This window comes from Pholcus phalangioides, unplaced genomic scaffold (genome assembly GCF_987345545.1).
Source record: "Pholcus phalangioides strain wild (caught in Gottingen) unplaced genomic scaffold, Ppha-v1.0 ptg000008l_1, whole genome shotgun sequence".
Lineage (NCBI taxonomy): Eukaryota > Metazoa > Arthropoda > Arachnida > Araneae > Pholcidae > Pholcus > Pholcus phalangioides.
Window position 1 is genome coordinate 35,715 of NW_028301601.1, and position 20,501 is coordinate 56,215.

General features: G+C 34.3%; 1 protein-coding gene across 1 annotated transcript; it reads right to left on the reverse strand.

Annotated features, from left to right (window-relative positions):
- Nucleotides 1-16,331: 16,331 nt before the first annotated feature.
- Nucleotides 16,332-20,058, reverse strand: LOC149083456 (uncharacterized). Its single transcript, XM_089235367.1, has 2 exons — nt 19,678-20,058; nt 16,332-16,759 (listed from the first exon to the last, which is right to left on the reverse strand). Exons 1-2 carry the CDS (start codon nt 19,763-19,765, stop codon nt 16,539-16,541), a joined length of 309 nt encoding a protein of 102 aa, XP_089091493.1. The 5' UTR covers nt 19,766-20,058; the 3' UTR covers nt 16,332-16,538.
- Between the last annotated feature and the right edge of the window lie 443 nt (nt 20,059-20,501).

A 20,501-nucleotide genomic window follows, 5' to 3' on the forward strand; every position in this document is an offset into this window, starting at 1 on the left:
ACATACCCTCTCCTCTAGAAACAACAGGAATGAGCATTAGAATTAGGTCCCCCCAATCAATGAATTAGGTCCCCCCAACATAGAACTGACTGCAGATTGAAAACACAAATGAGATCATTAAAAAGTTCAAACTATTTACCTCCATTCTTTTGGAAGCAACAAACAAAAATTTAAAAATGATTACATGCATTACACAGCCGTTAATCACTTCTACAGACCTGAACAATTAGTTCATAAAATCAAAATTAAAGAATAGCAAAGACATTCAAAGGAATGGCATTGTTTGAGACCAAAGGATGAGTTTGTAATTGAAATAATAAAAAAAGTGATGAACATACCCTCTCCTCTGGAAACAACAGGAATGAGCATTAGAATTAGGTCCCCCAATCGATGACATAGAACTGACTGCAGATTGAAAACACAAATGAGATCATTAAAAAGTTCAAACTATTTACCTCCATTCTTTTGGAAGCAACAAACAAAAATTTAAAAATGATTACATGCATTACACAGCCGTTAATCACTTCTACAGACCTGAACAATTAGTTCATAAAATCAAAATTAAAGAATAGCAAAGACATTCAAAGGAATGGCATTGTTTGAGACCAAAGGATGAGTTTGTAATTGAAATAATAAAAGAAGTGATGAACATACCCTCTCCTCTGGAAACAACAGGAATGAGCATTAGAATTAGGTCCCCCAATCGATGACATAGAACTGACTGCAGATTGAAAACACAAATTAGATCATTAAAATGTTCAAACTATTTATCTCCATTCTTTTGGAAGCAACAAACAGAAATTTAAAAATGATTACATGCATTACACAGCCATTAATCACTTCTACAGACCTGAACAATTAGTTGATAAAATCAAAATTCAAGAATAGCAAAGACATTCACAGGAATGGCATTGTTTGAGACCAAAGGATGAGTTTGTAATTGAAATAATAAAAAAAGTGATGAACATACCCTCTCCTCTAGAAACAACAGGAATGAGCATTAGAATTAGGTCCCCCCAATCAATGAATTAGGTCCCCCCAACATAGAACTGACTGCAGATTGAAAACACAAATGAGATCATTAAAAAGTTCAAACTATTTACCTCCATTCTTTTGGAAGCAACAAACAAAAATTTAAAAATGATTACATGCATTACACAGCCGTTAATCACTTCTACAGACCTGAACAATTAGTTCATAAAATCAAAATTAAAGAATAGCAAAGACATTCAAAGGAATGGCATTGTTTGAGACCAAAGGATGAGTTTGTAATTGAAATAATAAAAGAAGTGATGAACATACCCTCTCCTCTGGAAACAACAGGAATGAGCATTAGAATTAGGTCCCCCAATCGATGACATAGAACTGACTGCAGATTGAAAACACAAATTAGATCATCAAAATGTTCAAACTATTTATCGCCATTCTTTTGGAAGCAACAAACAGAAATTTAAAAATGATTACATGCATTACACAGCCATTAATCACTTCTACAGACCTGAACAATTAGTTGATAAAATCAAAATTCAAGAATAGCAAAGACATTCACAGGAATGGCATTGTTTGAGACCAAAGGATGAGTTTGTAATTGAAATAATAAAAAAAGTGATGAACATACCCTCTCCTTTGGAAACAACAGGAATGAGCATTAGAATTAGTTCCCCCAATCGATGACATAGAACCGACTGCAGATTGAAAACACAAATTAGATCATTAAAAAGTTCAAACTATTTACCTCCATTCTTTTGGAAGCAACAAACAAAAATTTAAAAATGATTACATGCATTACACAGCCGTTAATCACTTCTACAGACCTGAACAATTAGTTCATAAAATCAAAATTAAAGAATAGCAAAGACATTCAAAGGAATGGCATTGTTTGAGACCAAAGGATGAGTTTGTAATTGAAATAATAAAAAAAGTGATGAACATACCCTCTCCTCTGGAAACAACAGGAATGAGCATTAGAATTAGGTCCCCCAATCGATGACATAGAACTGACTGCAGATTGAAAACACAAATTAGATCATTAAAAAGTTCAAACTATTTACCTCCATTCTTTTGGAAGCAACAAACAAAAATTTAAAAATGATTACATGCATTACACAGCCGTTAATCACTTCTACAGACCTGAACAATTAGTTCATAAAATCAAAATTAAAGAATAGCAAAGACATTCAAAGGAATGGCATTGTTTGAGACCAAAGGATGAGTTTGTAATTGAAATAATAAAAAAAGTGATGAACATACCCTCTCCTCTGGAAACAACAGGAATGAGCATTAGAATTAGGTCCCCCAATCGATGACATAGAACTGACTGCAGATTGAAAACACAAATGAGATCATTAAAAAGTTCAAACTATTTACCTCCATTCTTTTGGAAGCAACAAACAAAAATTTAAAAATGATTACATGCATTACACAGCCGTTAATCACTTCTACAGACCTACACAATTATTTCATAAAATCAAAATTCAAGAATAGCAAAGACATTCAAAGGAATGGCATTGTTTGAGACCAAAGGATGAGTTTGTAATTGAAATAATAAAAAAAGTGATGAACATACCCTCTCCTCTGGAAACAACAGGAATGAGCATTAGAATTAGGTCCCCCAATCGATGACATAGAACTGACTGCAGATTGAAAACACAAATTAGATCATTAAAATGTTCAAACTATTTATCTCCATTCTTTTGGAAGCAACAAACAGAAATTTAAAAATGATTACATGCATTACACAGCCATTAATCACTTCTACAGACCTGAACAATTAGTTGATAAAATCAAAATTCAAGAATAGCAAAGACATTCACAGGAATGGCATTGTTTGAGACCAAAGGATGAGTTTGTAATTGAAATAATAAAAAAAGTGATGAACATACCCTCTCCTTTGGAAACAACAGGAATGAGCATTAGAATTAGTTCCCCCAATCGATGACATAGAACCGACTGCAGATTGAAAACACAAATTAGATCATTAAAAAGTTCAAACTATTTACCTCCATTCTTTTGGAAGCAACAAACAAAAATTTAAAAATGATTACATGCATTACACAGCCGTTAATCACTTCTACAGACCTGAACAATTAGTTCATAAAATCAAAATTCAAGAATAGCAAAGACATTCAAAGGAATGGCATTGTTTGAGACCAAAGGATGAGTTTGTAATTGAAATAATAAAAAAAGTGATGAACATACCCTCTCCTCTAGAAACAACAGGAATGAGCATTAGAATTAGGTCCCCCCAATCAATGAATTAGGTCCCCCCAACATAGAACTGACTGCAGATTGAAAACACAAATGAGATCATTAAAAAGTTCAAACTATTTACCTCCATTCTTTTGGAAGCAACAAACAAAAATTTAAAAATGATTACATGCATTACACAGCCGTTAATCACTTCTACAGACCTGAACAATTAGTTCATAAAATCAAAATTAAAGAATAGCAAAGACATTCAAAGGAATGGCATTGTTTGAGACCAAAGGATGAGTTTGTAATTGAAATAATAAAAGAAGTGATGAACATACCCTCTCCTCTGGAAACAACAGGAATGAGCATTAGAATTAGGTCCCCCAATCGATGACATAGAACTGACTGCAGATTGAAAACACAAATTAGATCATTAAAATGTTCAAACTATTTATCGCCATTCTTTTGGAAGCAACAAACAGAAATTTAAAAATGATTACATGCATTACACAGCCATTAATCACTTCTACAGACCTGAACAATTAGTTGATAAAATCAAAATTCAAGAATAGCAAAGACATTCACAGGAATGGCATTGTTTGAGACCAAAGGATGAGTTTGTAATTGAAATAATAAAAAAAGTGATGAACATACCCTCTCCTTTGGAAACAACAGGAATGAGCATTAGAATTAGTTCCCCCAATCGATGACATAGAACCGACTGCAGATTGAAAACACAAATTAGATCATTAAAAAGTTCAAACTATTTACCTCCATTCTTTTGGAAGCAACAAACAAAAATTTAAAAATGATTACATGCATTACACAGCCGTTAATCACTTCAACAGACCTGAACAATTAGTTCATAAAATCAAAATTAAAGAATAGCAAAGACATTCAAAGGAATGGCATTGTTTGAGACCAAAGGATGAGTTTGTAATTGAAATAATAAAAGAAGTGATGAACATACCCTCTCCTCTGGAAACAACAGGAATGAGCATTAGAATTAGGTCCCCCAATCGATGACATAGAACTGACTGCAGATTGAAAACACAAATTAGATCATCAAAATGTTCAAACTATTTATCGCCATTCTTTTGGAAGCAAGAAACAGAAATTTAAAAATGATTACATGCATTACACAGCCATTAATCACTTCTACAGACCTGAACAATTAGTTGATAAAATCAAAATTCAAGAATAGCAAAGACATTCACAGGAATGGCATTGTTTGAGACCAAAGGATGAGTTTGTAATTGAAATAATAAAAAAAGTGATGAACATACCCTCTCCTCTGGAAACAACAGGAATGAGCATTAGAATTAGGTCCCCCAATCGATGACATAGAACTGACTGCAGATTGAAAACACAAATGAGATCATTAAAAAGTTCAAACTATTTACCTCCATTCTTTTGGAAGCAACAAACAAAAATTTAAAAATGATTACATGCATTACACAGCCGTTAATCACTTCTACAGACCTGAACAATTAGTTCATAAAATCAAAATTAAAGAATAGCAAAGACATTCAAAGGAATGGCATTGTTTGAGACCAAAGGATGAGTTTGTAATTGAAATAATAAAAGAAGTGATGAACATACCCTCTCCTCTGGAAACAACAGGAATGAGCATTAGAATTAGGTCCCCCAATCGATGACATAGAACTGACTGCAGATTGAAAACACAAATTAGATCATCAAAATGTTCAAACTATTTATCGCCATTCTTTTGGAAGCAACAAACAGAAATTTAAAAATGATTACATGCATTACACAGCCATTAATCACTTCTACAGACCTGAACAATTAGTTGATAAAATCAAAATTCAAGAATAGCAAAGACATTCACAGGAATGGCATTGTTTGAGACCAAAGGATGAGTTTGTAATTGAAATAATAAAAAAAGTGATGAACATACCCTCTCCTTTGGAAACAACAGGAATGAGCATTAGAATTAGTTCCCCCAATCGATGACATAGAACCGACTGCAGATTGAAAACACAAATTAGATCATTAAAAAGTTCAAACTATTTACCTCCATTCTTTTGGAAGCAACAAACAAAAATTTAAAAATGATTACATGCATTACACAGCCGTTAATCACTTCTACAGACCTGAACAATTAGTTCATAAAATCAAAATTAAAGAATAGCAAAGACATTCAAAGGAATGGCATTGTTTGAGACCAAAGGATGAGTTTGTAATTGAAATAATAAAAAAAGTGATGAACATACCCTCTCCTCTGGAAACAACAGGAATGAGCATTAGAATTAGGTCCCCCAATCGATGACATAGAACTGACTGCAGATTGAAAACACAAATGAGATCATTAAAAAGTTCAAACTATTTACCTCCATTCTTTTGGAAGCAACAAACAAAAATTTAAAAATGATTACATGCATTACACAGCCGTTAATCACTTCTACAGACCTGAACAATTAGTTCATAAAATCAAAATTAAAGAATAGCAAAGACATTCAAAGGAATGGCATTGTTTGAGACCAAAGGATGAGTTTGTAATTGAAATAATAAAAGAAGTGATGAACATACCCTCTCCTCTGGAGACAACAGGAATGAGCATTAGAATTAGGTCCCCCAATCGATGACATAGAACTGACTGCAGATTGAAAACACAAATTAGATCATTAAAATGTTCAAACTATTTATCGCCATTCTTTTGGAAGCAACAAACAGAAATTTAAAAATGATTACATGCATTACACAGCCATTAATCACTTCTACAGACCTGAACAATTAGTTGATAAAATCAAAATTCAAGAATAGCAAAGACATTCACAGGAATGGCATTGTTTGAGACCAAAGGATGAGTTTGTAATTGAAATAATAAAAAAAGTGATGAACATACCCTCTCCTTTGGAAACAACAGGAATGAGCATTAGAATTAGTTCCCCCAATCGATGACATAGAACCGACTGCAGATTGAAAACACAAATTAGATCATTAAAAAGTTCAAACTATTTACCTCCATTCTTTTGGAAGCAACAAACAAAAATTTAAAAATGATTACATGCATTACACAGCCGTTAATCACTTCTACAGACCTGAACAATTAGTTCATAAAATCAAAATTAAAGAATAGCAAAGACATTCAAAGGAATGGCATTGTTTGAGACCAAAGGATGAGTTTGTAATTGAAATAATAAAAGAAGTGATGAACATACCCTCTCCTCTGGAAACAACAGGAATGAGCATTAGAATTAGGTCCCCCAATCGATGACATAGAACTGACTGCAGATTGAAAACACAAATTAGATCATCAAAATGTTCAAACTATTTATCGCCATTCTTTTGGAAGCAAGAAACAGAAATTTAAAAATGATTACATGCATTACACAGCCATTAATCACTTCTACAGACCTGAACAATTAGTTGATAAAATCAAAATTCAAGAATAGCAAAGACATTCACAGGAATGGCATTGTTTGAGACCAAAGGATGAGTTTGTAATTGAAATAATAAAAAAAGTGATGAACATACCCTCTCCTCTGGAAACAACAGGAATGAGCATTAGAATTAGGTCCCCCAATCGATGACATAGAACTGACTGCAGATTGAAAACACAAATGAGATCATTAAAAAGTTCAAACTATTTACCTCCATTCTTTTGGAAGCAACAAACAAAAATTTAAAAATGATTACATGCATTACACAGCCGTTAATCACTTCTACAGACCTGAACAATTAGTTCATAAAATCAAAATTAAAGAATAGCAAAGACATTCAAAGGAATGGCATTGTTTGAGACCAAAGGATGAGTTTGTAATTGAAATAATAAAAGAAGTGATGAACATACCCTCTCCTCTGGAAACAACAGGAATGAGCATTAGAATTAGGTCCCCCAATCGATGACATAGAACTGACTGCAGATTGAAAACACAAATGAGATCATTAAAAAGTTCAAACTATTTATCTCCATTCTTTTGGAAGCAACAAACAAAAATTTAAAAATGATTACATGCATTACACAGCCATTAATCACTTCTACAGACCTGAACAATTAGTTGATAAAATCAAAATTCAAGAATAGCAAAGACATTCACAGGAATGGCATTGTTTTAGACCAAAGGATGAGTTTGTAATTGAAATAATAAAAAAAGTGATGAACATACCCTCTCCTTTGGAAACAACAGGAATGAGCATTAGAATTAGTTCCCCCAATCGATGACATAGAACCGACTGCAGATTGAAAACACAAATTAGATCATTAAAAAGTTCAAACTATTTACCTCCATTCTTTTGGAAGCAACAAACAAAAATTTAAAAATGATTACATGCATTACACAGCCGTTAATCACTTCTACAGACCTGAACAATTAGTTCATAAAATCAAAATTCAAGAATAGCAAAGACATTCAAAGGAATGGCATTGTTTGAGACCAAAGGATGAGTTTGTAATTGAAATAATAGAAAAAGTGATGAACATACCCTCTCCTCTAGAAACAACAGGAATGAGCATTAGAATTAGGTCCCCCAATCGATGACATAGAACTGACTGCAGATTGAAAACACAAATGAGATCATTAAAAAGTTCAAACTATTTACCTCCATTCTTTTGGAAGCAACAAACAAAAATTTAAAAATGATTACATGCATTACACAGCCGTTAATCACTTCTACAGACCTGAACAATTAGTTCATAAAATCAAAATTAAAGAATAGCAAAGACATTCAAAGGAATGGCATTGTTTGAGACCAAAGGATGAGTTTGTAATTGAAATAATAAAAGAAGTGATGAACATACCCTCTCCGCTGGAAACAACAGGAATGAGCATTAGAATTAGGTCCCCCAATCGATGACATAGAACTGACTGCAGATTGAAAACACAAATTAGATCATTAAAATGTTCAAACTATTTATCGCCATTCTTTTGGAAGCAACAAACAGAAATTTAAAAATGATTACATGCATTACACAGCCATTAATCACTTCTACAGACCTGAACAATTAGTTGATAAAATCAAAATTCAAGAATAGCAAAGACATTCACAGGAATGGCATTGTTTGAGACCAAAGGATGAGTTTGTAATTGAAATAATAAAAAAAGTGATGAACATACCCTCTCCTTTGGAAACAACAGGAATGAGCATTAGAATTAGTTCCCCCAATCGATGACATAGAACCGACTGCAGATTGAAAACACAAATTAGATCATTAAAAAGTTCAAACTATTTACCTCCATTCTTTTGGAAGCAACAAACAAAAATTTAAAAATGATTACATGCATTACACAGCCGTTAATCACTTCTACAGACCTGAACAATTAGTTCATAAAATCAAAATTAAAGAATAGCAAAGACATTCAAAGGAATGGCATTGTTTGAGACCAAAGGATGAGTTTGTAATTGAAATAATAAAAAAAGTGATGAACATACCCTCTCCTCTGGAAACAACAGGAATGAGCATTAGAATTAGGTCCCCCAATCGATGACATAGAACTGACTGCAGATTGAAAACACAAATGAGATCATTAAAAAGTTCAAACTATTTACCTCCATTCTTTTGGAAGCAACAAACAAAAATTTAAAAATGATTACATGCATTACACAGCCGTTAATCACTTCTACAGACCTGAACAATTAGTTCATAAAATCAAAATTAAAGAATAGCAAAGACATTCAAAGGAATGGCATTGTTTGAGACCAAAGGATGAGTTTGTAATTGAAATAATAAAAGAAGTGATGAACATACCCTCTCCTCTGGAAACAACAGGAATGAGCATTAGAATTAGGTCCCCCAATCGATGACATAGAACTGACTGCAGATTGAAAACACAAATTAGATCATTAAAATGTTCAAACTATTTATCGCCATTCTTTTGGAAGCAACAAACAGAAATTTAAAAATGATTACATGCATTACACAGCCATTAATCACTTCTACAGACCTGAACAATTAGTTGATAAAATCAAAATTCAAGAATAGCAAAGACATTCACAGGAATGGCATTGTTTGAGACCAAAGGATGAGTTTGTAATTGAAATAATAAAAAAAGTGATGAACATACCCTCTCCTTTGGAAACAACAGGAATGAGCATTAGAATTAGTTCCCCCAATCGATGACATAGAACCGACTGCAGATTGAAAACACAAATTAGATCATTAAAAAGTTCAAACTATTTACCTCCATTCTTTTGGAAGCAACAAACAAAAATTTAAAAATGATTACATGCATTACACAGCCGTTAATCACTTCTACAGACCTGAACAATTAGTTCATAAAATCAAAATTAAAGAATAGCAAAGACATTCAAAGGAATGGCATTGTTTGAGACCAAAGGATGAGTTTGTAATTGAAATAATAAAAGAAGTGATGAACATACCCTCTCCTCTGGAAACAACAGGAATGAGCATTAGAATTAGGTCCCCCAATCGATGACATAGAACTGACTGCAGATTGAAAACACAAATGAGATCATTAAAAAGTTCAAACTATTTATCTCCATTCTTTTGGAAGCAACAAACAAAAATTTAAAAATGATTACATGCATTACACAGCCATTAATCACTTCTACAGACCTGAACAATTAGTTCATAAAATCAAAATTCAAGAATAGCAAAGACATTCAAAGGAATGGTATTGTTTGAGACCAAAGGATGAGTTTGTAATTGAAATAATAAAAAAAGTGATGAACATACCCTGTCCTCTGGAAACAACAGGAATGAGCATTAGAATTAGTTCCCCCAATCGATGACATAGAACTGACTGCAGATTGAAAACACAAATTAGATCATTAAAAAGTTCAAACTATTTACCTCCATTCTTTTGGAAGCAACAAACAAAAATTTAAAAATGATTACATGCATTACACAGCCGTTAATCACTTCTACAGACCTGAACAATTAGTTCATAAAATCAAAATTAAAGAATAGCAAAGACATTCAAAGGAATGGCATTGTTTGAGACCAAAGGATGAGTTTGTAATTGAAATAATAAAAAAAGTGATGAACATACCCTCTCCTTTGGAAACAACAGGAATGAGCATTAGAATTAGGTCCCCCAATCGATGACATAGAACTGACTGCAGATTGAAAACACAAATTAGATCATTAAAAAGTTCAAACTATTTATCTCCATTCTTTTGGAAGCAACAAACAATAATTTAAAAATGATTACATGCATTACACAGCCGTTAATCACTTCTACAGACCTGAACAATTAGTTCATAAAATCAAAATTCAAGAATAGCAAAGACATTCAAAGGAATGGCATTGTTTGAGACCAAAAGAAGAGTTTGTATCATGGTTTGCAAAACCAACCAGCAACTTTCATAGTAAATTCAATCATACACATACCTACATACACTTCAATCAATTTAATAATCACAATAAATGAATCGTAAGTTTCAGAGACAAGATGATGTAGTCAATCATGGACAAAATTAACTTGATATTTTAAAAATAAAAGACTTAGCAATCGCTTCAAACGTATCAATAATGCAATAAGTGAGCAGTCTCTTTCATTTTAAGACCACTCGTACGGATTGATTGATTGTGTAGTTGAAGATATTCGTCAAAAAGATAGTACAAATACAGAAAAATTAATAATATTGCAAACTAGAGATCATGTTAAAGCTGAGTTTTTGGAATGAAATTTCTTGCAATTTCTCTAAAGTTAGCTTCAGCTATTTTAACAGCATCGGGGGGGGGGGGGGGGGCTGTGGTCCTTTGTCATACTGATTTTTCTCTGAGGGGTCCTCTCTACCAGCTAAAAATTCCTGCCTACCAATTTGCATACTAACTCTCGCAAATTGTTAACAGATCTACTTATCATGAGGTCCTCGGGTTGTGTCCGGGTGAGACCCACGCATTAATAAAAGAAATCATTATCATTGCCAACCAATTACAAAAATGACAAATTTAAGAGAGTAAGCCAAGTTCTACAGAATAAGGACATGAATTTAAAAATGCTCAAATCTTTGAGTCATTAGCGGATCGACTGCATAGTTTCAGAGGTTTTATGTTCTAGTTAATTATTATTACCCATGCGAGACAGTTCGGTGCCTCTATAGCGTATAAGTCCCACCAGTAAAATAACCCCGAAAACTCGCTGCTGTGTTCCCAGACAGCTGAAATGAGCAAAATTTTGTCGCCTGGCAGTCTAGTGGTTAGGTAGGTTATCCTCTGATTGTGCAAGTCTGGGTTCAAATCCCAAGTTCTTTGATGTCTACTAAAACAAATTTCCTGGACAGATCTAACGGATGTCTTTGGAGTGCGTGCGGATCACGTTTTTAAAAAAATTAAGAGTTTCTCTGCGAATCATTCAGTCCAGTATGCTCGTAGTTTTAAATTTTGCATAAAAACATTAAAAAAAATTTTTTTTTTTTTTTCGTTTCCGCATAGGCTACTGAGCCTAGAACCACCCTTTAGTGATTCCCTCTAATCCACCATAGTGCTACCATCGAATCACACCACAAAGTAATTCGAAGATCAGGCATGTCTAAAGCTTCTCTAATGGAACTTGCTAAACGAGCACCAATACAACATGCCATCAATTCTAGACGGGGAATGGTTAATTGCTTCACAAGGGGAATACCCTCGATTTTTTTCGTAGCAGCGTAACTTTAATGCCCATTGTTGTTTCCGATCTTACGTCCGTTCGACCACTCTGAAAATGTTTTCTCGATTGACATTGAAGTGACTTGTGAGTCGGGGGTCCCAGAATCCACTGCAGTAGTGGCCCATACCCCTTTCATCTTTCCTCGCCACCTGCATAGTGAGTAGTGCGTATTGCCATGGCTAGAGTGCAGACGAAAGAAGTTATTTTCATTGGTACGCGAGACAGCATAGACAGTGAATCGTCGGTTTCATTTGTTTTATGACCGATATTTCTTATAATCATCGCCCTTTCCCTCTTTTTCAGCAGTGCTGGAGGGGGGGGGGAAGAACGAGGTCGAGTCGCGAAGGAGTATTGTTTGTAAAAAGGGGTCTTCTAAGGGCCGTGGTGCAAGCACCAGTGTATCATGTCATGTTTATATTCTAATTCAATAAAAAGATTCAAAAGAAAGATTCAAAGATTATCTACAATTAATTACAGTTCGATGAATACAATTATACCCTTCACCAATATATTTACATTATTTACATTTAAAAATTACATTCCCTGTTTCCCTTGGCATGGGGAGGGGGATAGTTTCGTTGAAGGATTACCTCCCTTATCAGCATCACTTTCCTCTTCTCCCTCGTGTTGAGGAGAAGATTAAGTCTGGGGGGGGGGGGGCAAGGGATGCTTCCACTCTTTTCTTTCCCCTGGAGCGCTCTCCTCGCCTCTCTTTTCTCAATGTTGTCAGGCAAGGGAGCATCCCAGTTCAATGGGATCGAAAAGCCATGGTCTTGTGGGGGCCATGTCCTGAACACTTAGATACGAATTTATTGGGAACGTTGTTCTCCCAACCTCTGAAATTAAAACAGCCTCGCGACATTAATTGTGAAGCCTGTTCAATGAATTTTTCTTGCTGCTCTAGACTATTCACTCCAGTTATACAATTATTAACATAAAACGAATGTTTTAACTGTCACACAACATCTGCAAATTTTGATTGCGTATCATTGAGGAGATGATTTATAGATAATACTGCCAAATACAACTCCACAATGTCTGTAAATTATTTCTTCATTGCTAGAAGGAAAGAAAAAACGTAAATAATCCCGGTTTCGAGGAGAAACACTCAATTGAAGGAACGCTTTCTCTATATCGGTAGACAACCCTATGGGATAAAATCTGAACCGATCCAAAATGTCTGTTATCAATTTAATCACGTTAGGGCCAGTATACAAACAATCATTTAATGATAATTGCCCTTTCTCTCTGGACGATGCATGAAACACCGGTCTAATTTTCATCGTTTCGCTATCTGCTCTCACAACAGGTCTATGAGGAAAATAATGGCAATTTTCATTCTCAATCTCTTTTACTGGAACCTTTTCTATAAATTTCATTTTTTCCCATTCTTGGAAAACGGATTGGTATTCCATTAACATATGTTTCTCGGCGAATCTACACATACTTATTATTAATCTGTTACGCGTCAAATCTTTGTTATTTGATAATTGCGGAGAATCAATTTTGAATGGCAAATCCATTTCCAATCTGCCACCATCAAGTGTTTTCAAAGTAGATTTGAAATTTTCAACAATTTTTTATTTACCTCCTCATTTTATTTTTGAAAATTTCAATAACATAATTTTATCGAATTCAGTCATCACATAGTGTGGGGACAGTAAAAGTTATTTTTCATTTGTCAATCATTGATGACAATCAATTGACTGTCAATCAATCAGGGAAAAACATTTCTCCCATGTCCAACACAGAAGATGGTAAAAATGGTGAGGGGCATGGTTAATCTCCAAAACCTAACTATAATATAATGGGAGCGACACATATAAACTTTTTTTTATTTTACCAATTTAACTCTATAAGTGGTACAGCAAAAATGAGTAAACCCCCCTTTAAAAAATACCGTACCTTTTTTTAGATGCAGTAAGCTTTCTTCCGATTTTCAGCAGGTGCAAACTAAGGGGTATAGGAAAAACTGTTCTAGTGAGAATCAATTTTACAAAATATCTCGCGTCGTAAATGCTAAAATAAGAACCTTTTAGGCAAAGCGTGAATTGAGCCGCGTGCAGCGTTCGCGACACGAAGCAGGGCAGCACTCTTGCGGCCAACGGAAATCAGAAAGACAGCGCAAATTGAGACACGAGGTGGCACTACGCTAAGCGCGTGTACGCGCGCACTCGTTGCCGCTGCTGTTGTTTTTAAAAATTAAACCGTCATTTTGATAGAGTTCGTATTCTCTTATGAAAAATGTTGTTTAATATCAACGTTATTTACATGTATAAGCAATTATTTCTTTAAATTAATTAATTAATTAAGAATTAATCAATTAATTAAAGAAACAATTAATTCCCGAATTATTTTCTTTCTTTCTGAGTTTTTAATAAATATTATTGTTCTTTCTAAGGTTTTGACTTTTCATTAGCTCTAAATTTTAATTCATTATGGAGTTTTTTCGGAATTCATTTTGGGATTCATTAATTTCGGGATTTTCACTAGTTTTTTGATTCCAAATTTAGAAAATTGTCATTAATTCTGAATTTTTATTAATTTTTAGAGAAAAAAATCTACTCTTGTTTTTTTAATAGGCTACGAAATATTTTCCATTAAATTTGAAATTTAATTATTAATTTCACTAATTCTGGTGTTTCACTAATCTATTTTTCCATTAAATATGAATTCCCAGCAGTTTTGGAATTATTTATTAATTTTAAATTGTGATCAATCGTTTCATTTGTTTTAACTTTTCAGAAGTTCCAAATTTTCATTCTTTATGGGATTAATTTGAAAAATTCCATTAATTTCGGAATATTCATTAATCCAATTTCTGTTAATTCTGTTAATAATCATACAATAATCTTTAAGTTTATTGTATGATTCATTCTAAATTTTGAATTTTATATATTTTCATTAATTTTCATAAACCTTTAATTTTCATTAAAATTTTTACCCCTCCTAAATTTTTATCCATTTTCAATTTCGATTAATTAATGTAAGGTTTTCATTAATTTATGTATTTTTTAAGGAAAAATTCATCAGAAACATCTGAATTTTCAATAGTTTTTTAATTATTCTCTAATTTTGAATTGTCATCAATCCTAATTTTTTATTATTTCTTTGTGTTCACGTTTTTATACACGGTATTTTAATGTATATTTTTCAGCGCATTCCCGTATTTTATTTTTAATTAATGTTGTCTTCATTAATGTCAACTTTAATTACCAATAACCCAGGCTCCGGGAGCCTCCCAAATGACGAGGTTCCAGTCCTCCGAAATTGTTTCCTTTCTAAAACGCTCGTGCACTGGGAACGCGTTCCAATATGCGCATCCCCTCGCTTAAGGTAGGCTAGATATTTCATCAATGCCGCTGAAAGGGTTAGCATAATACTGTAACGAGGAAAACGATATATCTCATTCTGAAACATCAACGTTCATATCAAAAACATGCAGCAACTGAGGATTGATTGATATTTTGCATAACATCACACAGTGAGTTAGCAGACACAGAAAAATGTCCACGATTCAACTTTGACTAAATATGTGTTCTTAGTATGTGAAAAAAAATGTTTTTTTTTCCAAAAAATGATAGAAATACAGCAAAAATCTCATGTTATGACGACGCTTAAGGGACAGCAGAGAAATACCATTACACAAGATTTAACGTTATACAGTAAAACCTCCTCTTTTGCTGACACCGGCGGGACAAAAAGATTCGTTGGTAAAAGATGGGTGACCTTTGATGAGGGGTTTGAAATGCATACTTTTATTATACGAGGGGAAATTGTTATTTGGCTGTAAAAAGGGGTGACCGCATCAGAGGGATGTCTGTTAAGAGGGATTTTATTTAGGAATGGGGCGGATAGTGATTTAGCTGAAACACCGATTATTCGGCGGCCGAATATCAATTTCCTAAAATTCAAAATATAGTTGGTGTTCTTAATTGAAAATAAAATTATTGGTAATTTCAAATGATTTATATTGAACTTTAAATATGCAATTTATTATTTAATTTTAAAAAAACTGATAATTGGAAGATTATTTATTTGCCATGATACTGACAATAAAATTTAATGATACATTGCATTTTAATATTTACAGCACTTGATGCAATTTTATATCTAATTAAAAAAATATCAACCATAATTTCTCGTCTATTTCCAATTCGTCCCATTTTTCTCAGCTAGTGATGCTTATTTTTCTCTTATTTTATCTCAAAGATGTTCTTTGCCCCTTTTAGTAGCTCAATACTTATCTTGTCTAGGTACATCCTTCAGTTACTGTACTTGGGTACACTATAATTCATGCTCACTCTTCCGCCTTATTGCAGTAGGATTTTATTTTCAGTTTAATGTTCTCTTATCGTCGAAATTCACCCTCACATAACCTCTTTTATAGAAAAGGATACATACCACAAAATAAAATATAATCAGTAAATTTTTTATTTATGGGAAAAATTCCAATTAATTAATTTTTTAAAATTAGTTTGTAGTGATTAGATATACACAGAAATTTGTCTGAATACCTAAGCAATATTCCGCCCATCTCTAGTTTTATTGTAGATAGAATACTTCAACACTAGAGGAAATGTACCGGGACCAAAGAATTAATATTGTTATAAGGGCAATCATCCATCTTACACAGGATTTTCACTGTATTTACAAATGATGTACATAAAATATAGCAAGAATAATAAGTAGACCACGAGAAACCGTTTTTATCAATAGAACTTACTTGTTTCGAGAAAGCCATCTTGATCTGCTTCAAATGAATCTTTATTCCCTCTTTTTTTGAATTGACCAAAGAAACTTTGAGATCATCATCAACATCAACTGAAGCTGTATCCAATCACCCAACTGGAATATCAAGATCCGAGATCCACTTTCAACTCTCTTCATGCAGGAAGCCACACACAAACTGTCATTACAGCACCAACCCAGAACATGGGCCCCGCTCAGTCCCACACCACTTGTCAGAAAGAGTTGCAAAGATAATGCTGAAACCAAACGTATACAATAACATTTGTGGACATTGTACTTCCAAAATAACATGTAAAATAGAGCAACGTTCATGAAGCCACATCAAAATACTGTGTAAATGTGAAGTCATAAAAATGAAACAAGTTTAGAATGAGAGCAAAAAACCCCAAATTCAAAAAAGATTGTTTCAATTTCATTTTCAGATTCTAAACAGGAAAAGGTTCACAGCCGCTGGTTTAACCTGAACTGAATATCACAGACGGGTAAGATGTTTTGCTCTGTGACAAAAAAAATGCATTATTTGCATAACTGGGAAAGCGGAGCTGGACATTTACACGCAGGAGATTCGCTTCATTCTTGTCACGACGTTTAACATGAACAGGCGTATAGCTTTTCTTTCTGCTGAGCAACCGAGATTGAAAATTTGGAAATCAATTAAGTGGGAAACTCGGTCAGCGTGATATTCTTATCCTCTGAAGACGACACCCATAGCGTGTCAAAATGCATAAGAAATTTTTTAATATTTCCTGGTATTTGCCATATTCGTTGACGATTTTTTGAATATTATTATAATGCTCGGTTAAAAATATGATCTTGTTGCACAGAACGACTTGAGGCAAATGATATTTGTGTGAAGGATGAGATGATGGGTCACCAGGGCCGGCTGTTTGTTTACTTGAGCACCAACACAGTTCAAAAGAAACGAGACAGAACACCCCCCCCCCCCACTCCTACGCACCACACAATAATACTAAATTATTATAGCATCACATCGTTCACCCGCAATTAGCGATTGTAAAGGCCCATGTAAATTATTTGACATGCTATTTTATGTAACAGAAAAGGCGCATTAATACAAAACCGGAAATTTTTTGTCACCCCTCAGAGCTGGTACCCGGTGCGGGCCGCACCCGCCTTCCTACGCCACTGGTATCCCCATCCGCATCTTCCTACAAATATTCGGTAAAAAACGATGCCTATTTTCGAAGGAGGGAATACCGATACAGTAGCATAGATTATCCGAAACAATTAAGAACCAGGGTTGTTCAGATAACTGATTTTTTGAGATAACCGATTATTTACGGGTAAAAATAATACCAGTATCATAGACGCAATATTAAACAAAGAAACAGTGATATTAAACAAAAAACTGTACATATTTTGTATCACTTTGGAGAATATATCATCTGGGGGAAAGCATCTACGGCGCTAGCTGAACTTCTACATAGCGCACAAATTGGAATTTCCCGACTGAAACGCTTTCGGTTGACCGGTATTCGGATAATTAATACACTTTACTGTAGTACCAAAATTTCCCTTTTATCCTTATATTGTCATTATCAGTGCGGATACGGATCCGATTCCTGATAAGCATGAGGAGGTGCAATGACCCTAGACCAAAAAACGGGACAGTTCCTCTGAAGTGGACGGATCAAAAATCCAGTCTATTCTCGAGTACTTTTCCGTCTCCCGCCAGGGTCATCTTTAGGGGCAGCACACGAGGGTTTGCAACCGGGAGGTAGGCCAGCTCGAGACGCCTCTGAAACTAGTTATCTGTGGGTTATTGAATATTAATAAAGTCAGAATGTGATCATATTCAGCGGCATGCACTGTATATTATCTCTCAAATTGCATGAGCCTGTATTGCAGTTATAGAAAATATAATCCGGAAAAAAGCATTATGATGTACAGAGAGTAGTTCCAAAATTTTAAAACTAGTAGAATAAAGCCGACCCGGCTCAGAATTTTGAATATTCTTTTTTGAATTTTGAAAATTGAGACAGCAAAAATTAGATTTATAACAGTCACCTCATATATTTGCATCGTAATTGATTATTGACTAAAACAGTGCTGTCTACATTTAACCACAAGTACTTAATTCCGAGCACTTCTTGAATAATTACAATTGTGGTCTATACATATATACATGTAACCCATAAGTGCATAATTCCGTACACTTCTTGAGTAATTCCAATTTCACAAATCATTAATGAAGATTAGAAAAACCAATTTTATAAAAAACATTGAATACCCGCCAATTTAAGTTTTTGAATAAAGAGTATATAAAGCTTTACCCAAAAACCTTTAAAATACCTAAAAATTAGAGAATAGTAAATTTGCTCATGTCAACCCCACTGCAAACGAATTTAGTAAAGGTTGAGAAAACATTTTCCCATAGTCCCCCCCCCCCCACATTCTGGAACATAGCCCTTAAGTTAGGATCTTTCACGGGCCCTTCTATAATTAAATTAACTAATGAGAAAAATCAACAAAAAAATTTATGAGAATTATCCCGGGCCCAGGGCTAGAGCCTTGTCAGCGCCGCCCTTGTGAGGGGCCATGCATTCAAAATACAATTGATTTTCAACAAAAAGCATTTTTTGAACACTAATTCACAGAACTTTTTAAATAAGCAACAAGTTTTGAAAAAAAAAATTCAGGTAAATTTACTAAATTATAGACCTATCATCTTGTATAAAACAGCTTGTCATAAAACAGCAGTAATAACAGCACGAATTAGTGACACAGGCAATTTGCACTCAACATTCCCGCAACTATAGTGCTTAGCGTTATCAGGAGATCCATTTTTCTCCTGTCAACCGCTGTTCTCTCTAAACTACTCCGGAGGGAGAACGTACACACATTGGGAAACTTTTTTTTTTCACTCATGAAACATACCAGAGGTGGATATGGCATATTCCCATTCCTTGCATATGAAACAAAACTTAAAAGAACGCAATTTTTTTTTTTTACTCAACGAATAACGAAATAAGGGCAGCAAAAAAATCGAATCAAACAAATTTACTCTTTATATAATTAACTAATTGATTCGCCTACATCCTCCTTCGGACTACTAATCGCCCCCTTCCGAAAGAAATTCCTGGCGACCGCCCTGGAGTATACTAAACACAGGCACTTAAAAATTGGGACTTACCCATTTCCAAATTGACTGGAATCTTTTTCTCATCAACGACTTCGGCGGTGTTAAACTTCTTCATAACGTTGAAGCAAACACAATTCATGACATCAACCGATTGGCTCACCAAGAGCTCAGACTGCAGGTAATAAACCCCTGGAGACCAGCTAGGACTACTGATTAACTGCTCTCGCACAATGGTGATCAACTCAGTAAAGCGGTCTGGAATGATGACGCTCTCACAAGAAGAGATAGAGATAGGTTGAAATTAACACTGTTCACAATAATAAAGGTTCAATCTAAACAAACGCGTCCTATCTCGCAATTAACGATTGATTGATTAGCGAATCATTGATTAGCGAAACTGAAACAGTGAACTGCACACACAACCTCACTCGACACCAATCACCTGCCGAGTGGCGAATTTTCCCGCGTAAACGGGGTCACGGGGTTCCAAAAGTTGTCACAAGGTGCTTCCCCGAATGCTATTGGCCAGGCTTCACGGAACCCGCCACATTCCGACGTGCCTTTCTTTGGCGGGAAAAAAAATGCTGTTCCTCAAAAAAGGAAAACCGAATCCCGTCGATGCTGACGCGTTCGTTGGATTGCCCAAGATTTTTATGGTGAGTTACTTTAGCAATGTACTAATTACTGTTGACTTTGTTGCTTTTTGTTTTGTCTTCTCTTTTCTTATTCAGATAATATCATCTAATATTGGTCTCACATGTCAAAGACTTGAGACAACCACACATGAAGAATATTTCAGTCAGTGTCAGTTTTATTTTCTATGTTTTTCGCGGGTTATTTGTATTATTTGCGATCAACACATTCATAGCATCTTC

Excerpts from the sequence above, each read along its gene's own strand:
- LOC149083456 (XM_089235367.1), bottom strand. The coding sequence starts at position 19,765 with ATGAATTGTGTTTGCTTCAACGTTATGAAGAAGTTTAACACCGCCGAA. Across the intron at positions 16,760-19,677 it reads TCCAGTCAATTTGGAAATGG|CATTATCTTTGCAACTCTTT; the intron begins GTAAGTCCCAAT and ends GTTTGGTTTCAG.